Source organism: Temnothorax americanus, unplaced genomic scaffold, assembly GCF_048541705.1.
Source record: "Temnothorax americanus isolate GAGA-0224 unplaced genomic scaffold, ASM4854170v1 Scaffold21, whole genome shotgun sequence".
Taxonomy (NCBI): domain Eukaryota; kingdom Metazoa; phylum Arthropoda; class Insecta; order Hymenoptera; family Formicidae; genus Temnothorax; species Temnothorax americanus.
Window position 1 is genome coordinate 553,764 of NW_027509349.1, and position 13,995 is coordinate 567,758.

Genomic DNA, 13,995 nt, shown 5'->3' on the forward strand with positions numbered 1-13,995 from the left:
ATACGTAGATTAACTTTTAATCTCGGTTTAACTTACTTTTTATCTTTTTCTAGTTCTAAGAATTTGGAGAAGATAAGAAGTGAATTAAATCAAGATTGAAGTTAATATCTACATTGGTAGAAATGGAGATTAACTTTAATGGTTCAACTTTTTATCTTTTTCCAGTTCTAAAAATTATAGAAAGATAAAAAGTAATAAGTAAGATGAAAAATCACTTCTATATCCCAAATATTTTCTCGCGCATCTCTTTCACTTTCGTTCTACGCGCGTGTCATGAGTAGAAACAATATATGAGAAAGGATAAGTCCCGGGATAGGGGATTTCCCCTGCAGTTAAATAAGTCGACAATCCCTTCGTTTGCAACATCTCTTTTGCCTCTTTATTTGACGTCTTTATTGTTGGGGAGAGAAAGCTGCGTCGGTCGGTTCTCATCGTTACAGCTACACCATTTCAACGAAATTATTAATCGAGCGAGTGACTAGGTGACGGGGGGGGAGGGGGGTAGCGCGACCCCCTCCCGCGCGCGCGCGCGCGCGCGTCCTGATACTTCCTATTATTTACAAAAAGACGGAGATAGAGAAACAGAAACGGTTTGCTATACACGGTTACAATCGGGTCTACGATGCTCGATATATCTGCGAGGACAAGCTTCGTGACACGCGAATAATTGATCTTTTTTTTTTTACCATCCTTTATTCTACACGAAGCAATTGAACCATACAATTAGTCGTGTAAACAAGAAAGTATGATTCTACACAGAAATTTGATCGCTAAGTGTAAAGCGCGGCGGAGACCGTTAATGCGTTTTTTTTTCTTCTTACATTATCGCAGGCATAGGGTGCTGCAACTAATCTCGTGCGATGATCTTCTACGCGAAGGCACTCCTGAATTCGCATTCGAATGCAATAAAAATAATAAAATCTTATTTTAAGTTTGAACTTTTTTACGTAATACAATTTCATGCTAACGTCATCTCATGATATACTCGCTTTTATTCCAATTGATATCATTGGCAATTGATAGCATCGGAATTTGAATTGAATACGCGTTGTGTATTTTCTACTTGAACCACAATATACATTCGGATAAACTAATAAACTCAATTATCCGCCAGCTCCGCACAAGTCAAATTTCATCTTTTTTTTTGTTCCGGAACGCTGGACAAATTGGTCATTGGATTGTCATAAAATCACTTACGTAATAATACATCATGTAGAATGGGGTATTTTGTCGTATAAAAAATTGTAAATTGTTTTGTTCCTTTTCTTTCCCGAATATGATATTCAAAGGATTGAAGTCGCGAGTCAATAAAACATCTCGTTAAATCCGTTGCAAGAAATATTGCCGGTTACGCCCTTAAAAGTAACTCTAAAAATCGACGGGTCACCCGTTATCCTATTTACATTCTACAATACTATACCGAGGATCATAATCCTCTGGATTTTCGGTCATTCGTGAAGTACCGCACAATTTCCGCGGGATTTACATAGCGCGAAATCGCTAAATACCTGCGCTAATAATAAAAATATTAAAAATAATCTATTATGTGTAAAATAATAATATTAAAAACAACAAATCGCTGCTATTAAAGTTGCAAAAATAATTTTTAAATTCATCCAATTCATTTACGAATTATTTCCAATAATCCGATAAAATTTCGAGCAATGGGAATATTGGAAATTATTTGATCAGAATTTTTTTACGCTTTTCTTTGGCAAAAATAAAAGTTTCATGTTTAAACATGTCCTCTAACTTGAACCAAATCCGCAGCACTTTTCCAACCGAATGACCGAATGTCATCCGTCGATTTCTTTAAACTAATTAATCACTGACGCGAGAAGCTCCTTTCATGGCGTCGCTACGCCGCTCAACCCTTTAACCGCAAATCAAGCCATCAAGTATAATGTTTAAATGAAATCACTTGATAAAATGAACAATTCTCATTGTTCGTTAGTAAAAAATACTAAAATTTATTCCAATATAACTCTAAAAAATATTTAATAATTTTTAAATTACTGTATTAAAATATTAAAAATTATTATGCGATTAAATACGTAAATATTGAGTTAAATAATTTAGTATCGCTAATAGCTTTCAAGATTTCCTTTAAGAATGTGATGACTTTTTGTAGCACGCCGTAATACTTCATAATACTTGATTCGTCGAATAAACACCTCGAAGAACAGTTGAAAGGGTTAACGCAAGCGCACAAGTTGAAATATCACGTCAGCGTTACAATAAAGCGGACTCAATATGAGCCGTCGTAGTAGTTCGATAATTTTAAATTGGCCTATCTTATTCTTTCGAGGCGCCGCATTCTGTTTCTGACGGCGGGAGGACCCTGCAGATTCTCAAATCCTAGAATCCCTCCTTCAGACCCCTGAGGATTTTTAGGAACACCAAAGTTCATTCGTTGATTAAACCGCACGTCCCACGGACCTTTGTCCAGAGAGATCGTTACATCTTATTTACACACTTTGACGTCAGCGGCCTCGAAACCAATCACGGGAGCGAGATAGCGGGCGATCGACTTCATTCGTATTAAGATGAACCGGGAGTCAGCTGCCCGAGAAGAAATTCATATGCGCATACAATGTGTATAAAGCCAAAGCGGATCAAGCTTGTTCCGTTCGGAAGGTTCACTTTAAATACGAAATCGTATTCAAAGAGAACCTTCTCAAATTATTCTGATCTACTTTAGCTTCGAACGATACTTTATGTACTTATAGCTGGACAAAGTACGGACTGTCGCCGATTCCGTTGAGCTACCTCGCCGAAGAGCGAAGAGCCACGACGCACGATGACACTACTACGAGCAGCTGCAAGCCTTCCCATTCGGCATACGACTAGTTTGCACTTTAATAGGAAAAATGTGTGTACGCTGTTTTTCTCTCATAATAAATAATAACTCTAAGTTTTATAGTTAAATTTCCCATCGAGATCGCGACTTCCGATTCGCCGAGGCTGCAAATTCGAGGTTCGATTGGAACTGACTCAAAAGCAGGAATCAAATTTTCGAGGAATCCCGAATTTTGCCCGAAAACGATCGTCCGATCGCCCGCCGCTCGCGTACCTTCCGCAAGTCCAGCCGACGCGCTAATACTAATTAACTACCCGAAGTACGGCGATCTGTCGACTATTAATTAATCGCGCAAAAAACATATACGCAGAAGCTACGAGGTAACTCGCTTTGTCGCACCCATGCATATCGCGGTATATCTTCGCGGTATCAGTCTCATGAGAAGGCGCTTGTGGAATAAAAGAAGGCACTTCGTTGCGTTCCTCTTCAGGCACACTTTCTGATATGTCGACTATCGGCCGGATCTCGGTTCCCGTACCTGCGCCGTTCCTTCCCCGAACTTTCTTTTCCGTCTCTTTAGATTTCGGTGTCCTTACATGCTTTCCAAAATCTTCTTTCCATCTTCACCTAATATATATCACTGTCAGCTCTTTTTGCGTTTCTATCACTCGTCTCTTTGCGTTAGCTTTCCTCACGTCTTGCCTAATTCCTCTTTTCACTTCAATCTCTTTCCCGTTTTCCTCGATTTCTTGACTAGAGCCTCTTCTTGCTTTCACCAATGCTCCTCGCGTTTTTTGTATCGATCCTTTATCGATAGCTTTCTCTTCGGGGCTTTCAGGCTTTCAGGAGAGACAGCTTCTGGCCGTCAATAGACGTAGATAGTCTTCAGCTGATCCTTCAACTCGGGGGGAATGGCACAGGTATCCGTCTCCGCTTTCCGCTTCACCAACCGACGCCACCGTCCACCGAGGTTCTTGCGGAAGCCCTTCGCAAACCCAGGCCGGTCCGACGGCAAACCGTGTACAAGGGTATCCTGCAACATCAGAGAGATCCCGTTTTATATATTCACGCCATTAATCCACGCGTGAAATGAATCGAGTTACGTTACGCGGGATATACAAAAGTATATCTGTATTATTCATATTGTACGTTCAAAGTCTATGAAAATAAACGTGACGAAATGACGAATTAGAAAATGGGAAGGTGTATTTTCTCTTCGTTAAGATCTGAAGTGTCTTAAACATCGTACGTTCAAAGTCTATAAAAATAAAGGTGATAAAGTGACAAATTGAAAAACGGGAATCATTTCTCATTGATAGTGAGATAAACGCCGCATTTCTCTGAATCTTCAATATTGAATATATTTGTTATTTGAATATAGATGAAATATATTTGAAAAAAAAAAAAATATATATTGAATATATTGAATATATATATATATATTAATACACTGAATATACCGAATATATCAAACATTGAGAGATTCTATTCGAATGCAAACTACTCTCCATTCAAAGTTGACCGCGAGAATGGGATTTCGTTAGGTATTAATTCGCGCCTCTGAAAGAATCGCTATAGCGATTTGCCAGTGATTCTTCTTTCGCGATCGCCCGCAGCTTAAATCGCGAATATCCGATAAATAATACATTTTATTTCATAAATTATATACTGCAAGAGCTTTGCCGCTTAAGTTTTGCTCGCGACGAATTCGCATTGTTGGCTAGAATCCCGCGACGACTCCAACGTCCTGCCAATCTCGCAGACGGAGGAACGGTATTTCGTGAGCGGCCCGACAGCTGCACCCTATTCAGGGGCCCGGCTGGTAAGCGGCGCGGTAGGTAGACGCCCACCGGCGACGCTAAATTTAGCGCCAGGCCGGAGAAGCATCGAGGAGCTGCACCCATTTCGCCGGTGTATTTATACATACGTTCTGGCTTTATTATATCTCACGTGATAATTTTATCGCTAAACTACGGCATAAACTTAATCGACGTCGCCGTGACGCCATTACAAAAATTTACGATTCACCGTTATAAAATTTATCTACCAATTAAACGCGAACGTATTGTTAATAATTTTTAATTTCCCATTTGGCGCGTCGTGGCTAATAATAATAGATATATGTCAATCAACATTTAATTCAGTGGCGATTTCACAGAGGGAACTATAAAAAAATCGCGCGACTGATTCGAATCTGTCGCATATACCTGATCGGCACAACGTTTTATTAAAAGCGACAGCTATTTCGAGCGATCTATATATAAAGCTGTCCTTCTAATTTCCTTCTTCTAAATAAAGAAGTTAATTGCCAACCCCACGAGCCACGAGTTTTCCCCTCGCAAGATCAAATAAGTTACGCCGCGACCTATTCTGATGAGGACAAAATTCTTAATAAAAAAAATCTCCAATTCGTCCGCCATTTTTTTTACATAATATATTTATTTTAATTACATCGACGGGGTCGAACGAATTATAAAAAAGAAGACAATGTCGTTTTATTCTTCGCGATCGAATCCACTTCGCCACGTTAGGTTAGGGCGGTATAAAAGGCGCATCGCAGCTGCAGCCAATCAGCGATCGCCGTTCGAACGGCGGGAATAATCGATCGTCTCCGCGAAGTAGCGCGAAACCGCGATGGCCGCGGGTCACTGTCCCGACTATCGATTGACGAACGGGCTTCTAATTTTTTCCGCGAGTGTTACGGAGGGGTGTATCGTAAAAGACGGAAATCAAACTGCTTACGAGTTTGTCAATTTTTCTTTTCAGCAAATTTCTTTTCGACCGAACCCACGGAAATGCAGAAACAAAATTTCAAATTTTAAATAAAACTGTGCGATTTTAGAGAGGAAGAACATCGAGATTTGAATTTGTTTTGATACGATACGGAAGTCCTAAAACATCGTAAGTTTTATTTTTCAATTAATTTTGACTTTTGTTTAAATTTAATCGTAATTAAATCTTCAATGTACCGAGAATCAAAATTGACTTGTGAATAAAGCTAGTATGTTATCATCGAGGAAGAAAAGGGGAAAGTGAGCCACCAGGCTCGTTATCGCGCATTTTTGTCACAAGAAAATCACCCCCTGCGAAATAGCGCGGCTGCGCTCACCGCTTTCTACGCCCGCGAAATCATTTTTCGGGTGTCTCAGGTCAGGTCGATCATACCGCGCGTCCTCGAGCCGTTGGACAGCGCAGCAGGGGCAAACCAGTAAAATCTAGTAATACTGGCTCCACCGGTTAGTCGGTTAGCCGTTTGCGACGGTTAGATCGACCGATAGATCCCGGGGAGCGATTAAGAGTGAAGTTTATGCCATTGACTTGAGCTAATCGCGTTTTTTTATCGGGCAAGGTGACTCGAAAAAAAGAGCATCGGAAGAAATTCCCTTCCGTATTGCCGTCATCGCGGACAGACGCGTACGAAAAATCTATTGAAATAACTTATTTGACGTGAAACACACAATCTTTTACTTTTGCATCTCCTACATTTCGCGTACGATCAATTCTACGATAGTTTTGTTAAGATATGTCAAGATTAAAACATATAACTTCAATAACTACCATTGGTAGCGAAACTGACGAATGTATATAGGGATTCAAGATCGACATGGAGTTTATTGAGTTTGGAAAAAGTATGGTAAAATTCACATATTATTATTATTATTATTAGGCTACTGATCCCGATCGTAAATGGTGTCTTTCTTTCTAATCAATTGTATATCATCAACAGTCTTGTTTCACTTATTATTATTGTTTGTAGGGATTATTTTTGCACATCTGCTTTAAATCAAGAGACTTGACCTGGGTTAAGAATCTATTAAAACTCGATCCGTTCACTCATTATATGAGATCTCAACATCTCGGGTACTCGCAACTCGTGCGTTCGCGTAAAAGAGTCACGGTGTGCGGTCTCGCTTCGCGTGTACTTGGCGCGAGACACTACCGTGTCTCTTGATACGGAACTACGTATACTGTATGTAAGAATTATGACATACGGATTTCAAACTTGTGTATGAACGATTAATGTTTTAAAAAAACTGGCGCTTCCGGTTCTCATTCTGCTTCTTCCGCACGGTAACGTCTATTTGTACAAAACTGATTGAGAAAATTGAGAAGATTCTGAATATAATAAATTAGATACTGAAATATCTGAAATAGAAGAAATGTACACGCAACTCATACTTTGCACTACAATACAATAGAGAATTTCCAACGTTCTCTCAGAAGATATCTATACAAACGTTGCCGCGTTGAAAATTTTAAGAAAGACATTTAAATCGTCCCAATCTCTAAACGCATGAACGCTCCGAGAAACTCTCCGATGTCTTTCCCCGTCTTCCGGCGGGACACTCATCGCGGTTCTTCAATCATTGACCAGAAACAAAAGTTGAGAACCGTCGAGCGCGCGCCAGAGTATGCCCAGTATACATATATTAAAAAAACAAAAATACAAAACGTATGTACAAGGTGTGCACCAACCTGATCGTTGTACAACGCGTACTGCGCCGGCGGCATGTGGGGGGGCGGGTACGGGGGCGGGAATTGCCACGCGAACGGATCGACCGGATTGGCGGACGGCGTCACCGTCGTCGCGGCGAATACATGCTCGTCGCAAACGCTGTTGTCGAAGTCGGTCGACATGGTGGTCGTGGACATCTGCGTGCAGCAGCCGTCCGGATGATGCGGCGTCGTCGTCGGCGCCCCAATCGTCGCGAGCGACGTCGTCGTGTGCACCACCGTCGCCTCCGGGTGCACCGCGCCCGCGCCCGAGTGATGGTGGTCATCGCGATTCTTCCGCAGCTTGCTGCGGACAAGGCGAATCGCGATCATGGTACCGTTGCTCCCGACCATCTTCCTGCACTTTTGGTACAGCCTCGCGAGTTTGCCCGTTTTCGCGACCGCGTTCCTGGAACCCGGAAGCTCGTTGGCGACGGAACTCTTTGAGTTCTCCAGGGTACCGCGTGAGTTGGCGCCGAAGCTCGGAGAAGGAGGAAAAAAAAAAAAAAAAAAAAAAAAAAAAAAAAAAAAGAAAGTTTAACGAACGAAATCCGGCGAGGAGATCCGAGATCTAGGATCTCGATCCGGAATGCGAGGATTTACAGGTGTCCTCTCTCTCTCTCTCTCTCTCTCTCCGAGACACCCACAGGCTTCTCGAAAACGAGAGCTTTCGAAGCGCGATTTTTTTTTTCGAGCTCTGAAATTCCCCGCGAGCTCTCGAAGTTACGCAAGTCGACACGGTTGTGTGGCGTGCGGCGACGTACGTTCCATTCGAATTGTCAAGGATTCCGGACCTGTCGCGGCGACAACGCTCCGGATTTCCCTCGAGCGACTCGGGAATTCTTTAAGTATACGAGGGAAAGAAATGAACGTGGGTGCTTCCCTCTCCTCAGTCTGTGTGTCTCTCTCTTTTTCTCTCTCTCTCACGCTTTTACGTTATACGGGCGCGCGGAGCTGTTGTCGAATCAGCTGTCTTCTCCTCCGCGTCGAGAAACGATCTCTCCCTCTCTCTCTCTCTCTCTCCTCAACGTGATTGTTACCCGATTGAATCGCGAGTTCAGGAACACTTCGCGACGTTCTTTCTCTTCGATATTCTCGCATTTGTGCGTCTTTACCCTCAAAGTCTCTTTCCGCGTTTCTTTTTTCTCACAATCGCGAGTTTTACGAGCACATCGGCCTTCCTTCTAGGTTACTCTCCGTCTCTGTCGCACTATTTCCTATTTCCGCCTCGCTCTGTGTATCGACGCACCACCAACGCGATCTCTTTGTCGACCTTCCGTCTCACACTCGCAGCTAGGACATCACCGTTTACACTTGCGCGATACTCGCACTGACTAGCTTCGTGAATCCTTGGCACTTTGACGATTCGGAACTCTCTTCCCTTATTTTATCCCTCCTATTATCGCGGACGTGGGTCGCGAATTCGAGGGAACGGCGCACGGGAGAGCGTCGTCTCTCACTGCCGAAAGGCCGCAGCCGCAGCCGAACGTGGAACTCCGCGACTACCTCCGTCCGTTCGTCGCTCGCAAACCAACAGCGCGCATCTGAATCGGCGAACGATGCGTGGCCGTCTCTTATACCGCGCCGTGACGTCACGGGGCGAGCGCGGCGGCGATTGGCGCGCGTCGCGCGCCCCGGCCAATCGCCGCCGCGGAGAGATTCAAACGGTGCACGGCGCCTGTTCGCCCGCTCGCCGCGCCGCGGCCCGCGCGCGCGCGTCGTCGTCGTCACCGTTGTCGCGCGCCGGAAGGCCGACCGCCGACCGGGCGGGCGGCGGACTTGCGTCCTTAAGCCCGTGTCACACTACGTATCGCGGACGCGGATCGGATTGAGATTGCGGATCGCGGATCGTAATCCAGCCAATTATAGACGAGCAGCTCATCTGTGATTTGCTGACATCCGATCCGCGATCCGTAATCCCAATCCGATCCGTGTCCGCGATACGTAGTGTGACACGGGCTTTACGCGCGCGCGCGTCACGTAATCTCGACGTGTAACCGACGGCGACGCGACACGACGCGGCGGCGGCGGCGGCCGTGGCCTCTCGTTTCGTCGTCGTAACACGTTTCTTTTTTTTTTTTTTCCCCTCACTCTGACTCGGTGTTTCTCTCGGTACGGTGTATTGTGCACCGCGTCGAAGTATTTGCGACGATTAACGGAACGTATTTAGCATATAATCGTTCTGGGTATTCTAAGGGGAATTCACGCGTTCAGCCCGAGAAGGCCATTTTCCTTTTCATTTTCGCAACGATTCTCGCGAATCGGTTTGCGCGACATAAAATCAGTTTACTCAGAAATTCGTGACGTACCAACACGATTTTCAACGCGGTCAACGATTTGCGAATAACGATCGAAATCTTATTTGTTAAATATTTCCATGAATTAATTGTATGCTTCACTCTCGAATGAAATAAAATCAGATTAAATTAAAGATCAAGATTATATATTTATACTTTTAATGAAGTAAAATTTTATCATGCAAAATGTACACATTAAAAATTCATTATCTTATGCATTTTAATACGATGAAAGAAACGCATCGAATTTTTAATTAAAAGCACGAGACATAATTAAGAGTTAAATTAATTTCAATTAAAACACAATCAGCTCGTATCGAATAAGCGTAATGTCAAATCAAAACAAAAGCGAGGGAGCGTTATTAAATTAAATAAAGATAATTTGTAATATCAATCGCGTTAAAAAGATATCGAACTTCATCAATTCAGATAAGATGGAATCGACCTACGCCAGATCAGCTGCACCAAATTTAAGTCGAGTTCAATTCGAGGAAATCCAAGATCGAGAGACAAACGACAGAGCGAGGGCAATTGCGAAAGGGGTGAGAGGAGGAGGTTTCGTCCGCTAAATCGCGCCAAGACCGCGCTTATCGGACCGCGATAGGAAATAATAATTCAGAGACTGCGCCGCGTCCCCGCGATTACGCAATACGTACGGCTGTAGTGAGGATGCCTTTTATTATCACTTTACACAATACGCGCATAGAGCTCGTCTCCGCGTTACCACGCGCGGCGCGTTTACGTTGACCCTAACAATAACAGCAAGGTCCTCATCTCTGAATCGCGCGCGCGCGTTTGTATATACGCTTGCCTTTACTATCGGCAGATTCCTCCAGCGAAGTTACGTTGGACCGAATGGAAGGAAGGAAAAAAAAAGAGCGAGGCGAAACGAAAAGAACGGCGACGTTGAATCTCGGCGCGGAGATTTTTGTTCAATTGAATCGAACGGCATAAGATAAAATGAAGATAAAGAAAATTCAATCCACTTTAGACGATATCTGTCATCCCCGTCAGCATATTCAAAAGATAGCAAATCTATTTAGTATAATTTTATACCGATGAAATACGAAGAACTGTTAATAATCAGGATACGCAGGTATAAGATGTATATATTGAGAGAGACACATATATATAATAATAAGCGACATGTAAAATTATAAATAGAATTCTATTCTAAAGTCCGACGCGTATTATAGATCTAAAGTGCTTAAGAGAATGCAAGGCGAGAGAGGCTTTTGTGATTCTCAACCTTTGAAGATATTATAACCGAGTTAAATAAGACGGGACAAAGGAGAACCGAAGAGAGAGAGAGAGAGAGAGAGAGAGAGAGAGAGAGGGCAAGAAGATTTTATTATACATATATAATATCGGCGATTGTTCTCTCCACTTATTTTGAAATCTATTCTCGTACGTGACAGCACAGATAGGAGATCCCGATTCTTAGAGCAAGTTACTCAAGAAGTTAATTTTTAACCGACTATCGAGAATATCGAGATGCAAAAGATACGGCATCTATTATTAATTGATTATCGGCGTCTATCGCGCGCAGGTGACGATAACGCGGATGAATCACTCGTTGGATTTAGCGCAAAACAATGAACGGCAGAAAGAGGAAGCATTGAACTTCGCGCTGTGAAGAAAATTACGAAATCTAAATTTCTTGGAAGAATTGTTACCTCCGCTACTGGGATGCTGCTGCTGCTGCTGCTGCTTCTGCTTCGCAAAAATCGTGTTTACAAGTGCGGCAGATCGTAGATCGTTCTCTCATTAATCAATTTTGGTGAACAAGATCAAACCAGAGCAGCATCGAATTCACGAATAGAGATTTTATAAAACTACAATCAGAGTCTATGAAAATCGCGAAAATGACAAGAGATCGCAACACGAAATTCAAATACTATTTAATATTGTTATTTGTCGAAATAATATAGTGACGACTTCGCCCCGGTCTCTCTCCTAATACAGCTATTTCAATTTAAAATTTTTGTGTTATTCACTTAGCCGTCCAACTTGTTTTGCCGATGGATAAATGTAACTCTCACGTTAATCTTCATTTTAAAACTAGAGAGATTCTTCGTATGAAAATTCTCGTTAAAAGACCCGTGCTCGCTTTTAGCGTCGGCGAGAATAGAAGCGTCTCGAGTTTCAGGCAATTGTCCAAGGCATTGCGATTAAGTAAAAATCGACAAAATAAAAAAGAGAAATTGTTGATGATTATTTAAAGTATTCTTAAGTTTCATTAAGTTCTTTTTTTTAACAATTCTTAATTTTATAAAGTTGCACTTCTTCATGCGAAAATCTTGTCAGTCTCGGTGAAATTATCGCGATATATTCGGACTCCGTGCAATATAACAATTAACTGACAATAAAATTCGCTTCTGAAGAAAAGATTCGTTTTGGGAGAGGCCGACGACGTTGTTCCGATACAGCATGCAAGACAGCGTCTCGACGGTGTCTCATGATGACGACGACGTTCCGGGATTTGGAACATCCGAAAGGGAAATGCGAGAGCGTATATACATATGTGTCTTCTTTATCTCTATTTCCGTTCGGCGCACGCCAGACGTACATGCGTGCCGTTTTCAGCCGCACGCGCGTCCCCCGATGCCACGCGACACTCTCAGAAGTCTCTGCAGACGGACGGATAAATGGACGCTCTCGGGTTTCGAGCTCTTGTTTTTTTTTCTTTTTATTTCGCTTCTGCGTTTCCCGCCTTCTTTTCCTTGATATATTTATCTCTGTGTGTGTGCTCTATGCATCATCACGAAAAAATATAATCTATCCATTATTTTAAGAGCTGCAGAAAGACGAGCGACAGAACCTGAGTTGTGCGCATAAACGAAATCTGCAATCGAATACGTTTTCGAGAATAGCAAATCAAAGTAAATCCGAAAATTTATTCGCTGTGCTTTAACGTTCTAATGAATTAATTTTTGTTTCTTTCTGTGATTTCAATTTTAGATAGTTTGGATTAGTCTCGGACAAATTAATAATAAACCAATTCAATAATATTTGTCTGTCACAATTTACGTGTTATACATAACAATCGTACAATAACTGGTTCAGACGCTTACTTATTTATTGCTTCTTTATGCATTATAAGTTAAGTCGAGTTTATTAAAAAAAAAATTTGTTATCGAGGGAATTTTCGAAAATCCAATTTCCGTTTTATTTTTCGTAATAAATCTTTTTGCAGAAGATGCTTTGTTAGCATCATTATTATCGAATTGATTGTATTACTCCAGCTTCAATTTGAGTATATTGAAATATTTCTATTTATCAATTTCCGTTGCTACATTTGCTTCTTGCAATTTTCTAATTTAGGATGCGTCGCATCTTACGAGCGTTGCGTTTAATCGACATTGCGATTAAGTGGAAAAAAGAGACAGAGCGAGAGAGAGAGAGAGAGAGACTCAAGAGACTCGGTTGGCCTTAATTGACGATTTTCAGCGCGCAATTCGTCGATGCGAGATCTAGTTAGCGGCCGCAATTATTACGCGTTCTCGTCACGCGAAATTATTTCATTCATTCAGCTATTATTCTCCCACAAGTATTTTTCCACGTGCGTTTCAACACTTGCATTTAACGTCACTCGCGAGGCTGTACCATCACGCTTATGCTAATGTGAATTACTTAATTAACATTAATAGCTCGACCTATACTAAGGGAAAAAAATTAAATGCTAAGATGCACAGTTGTTGATAAGGTTGCATTTATACATAATTATTTTGAGAATGTCATAAAAGATTAATTTGATAGGAAAAAAAAAAGATAAAATACATTTTGCGAGAGCATTGCCGAATGAATTAATATAAACGTTACGAAAGTAGATTTTGAATTAATGTAACAATTAATGTAACGTTAATAAATTTTGAAAATTTCCAACGTGTTGCTGATAAGCCGAAATCTCCAATATTTTATATGCACGCACAACAAGCGAATAGATATTTTTGTATCTATAAAGAACTATCGGAAATGATGTCTTCATTTCATATTGATCAGCATTTTAATGCATTAATGAAACACTTTTGTAGGTCAGTTTTTCTCATCAAAATAAGATAAAATGGAATCAAGATAGGATATCAATAACCATGCATTTTGCAGAGAATCCACGTCAGGACGGGCCTGAAGGCGGATTTTAATGGCTATTAGTAGATGGATGAGGCTTGTTATGAGATTGTTGATAACGACGTCAAAACGATGGAAGATAATATGTTACAAAGTGGCACTTACCTGATCGTTACGGCGAGCAGGACGATCAAGACGCCCACCAGAACCATAGCGATCACCACCCCGCCTATCATGTAGACGCTACCGGTGGGTGGATCTGCAACAAAGAGTTATTGTCTTATCATTCCGATCTCGCGGGCGGGACAAAAAACACGTTCCTTTATTAAACTATTC

At 41.9% G+C, this 13,995-nt stretch overlaps 1 protein-coding gene across 9 annotated transcripts in view; it reads right to left on the reverse strand.

Moving 5' to 3' along the window:
- Window positions 1-352: 352 nt before the first annotated feature.
- LOC143897781 (uncharacterized) overlaps window positions 353-13,995 on the reverse strand; it is an 80,500-nt gene continuing 66,857 nt past the window's right edge. For all 9 annotated transcript variants that reach the window (XM_077406685.1, XM_077406687.1, XM_077406686.1 and 6 more), the window contains 3 exons: window positions 13,825-13,918; window positions 7,277-7,601; window positions 353-3,833 (listed from right to left, as the gene is read on the reverse strand). In XM_077406685.1, coding sequence (XP_077262811.1) covers window positions 3,666-3,833; window positions 7,277-7,601; window positions 13,825-13,918 — 587 coding nt within the window. In that variant the 3' untranslated portion in view covers window positions 353-3,665. The remainder of the gene's footprint in view (window positions 3,834-7,276; window positions 7,602-13,824; window positions 13,919-13,995) is intronic.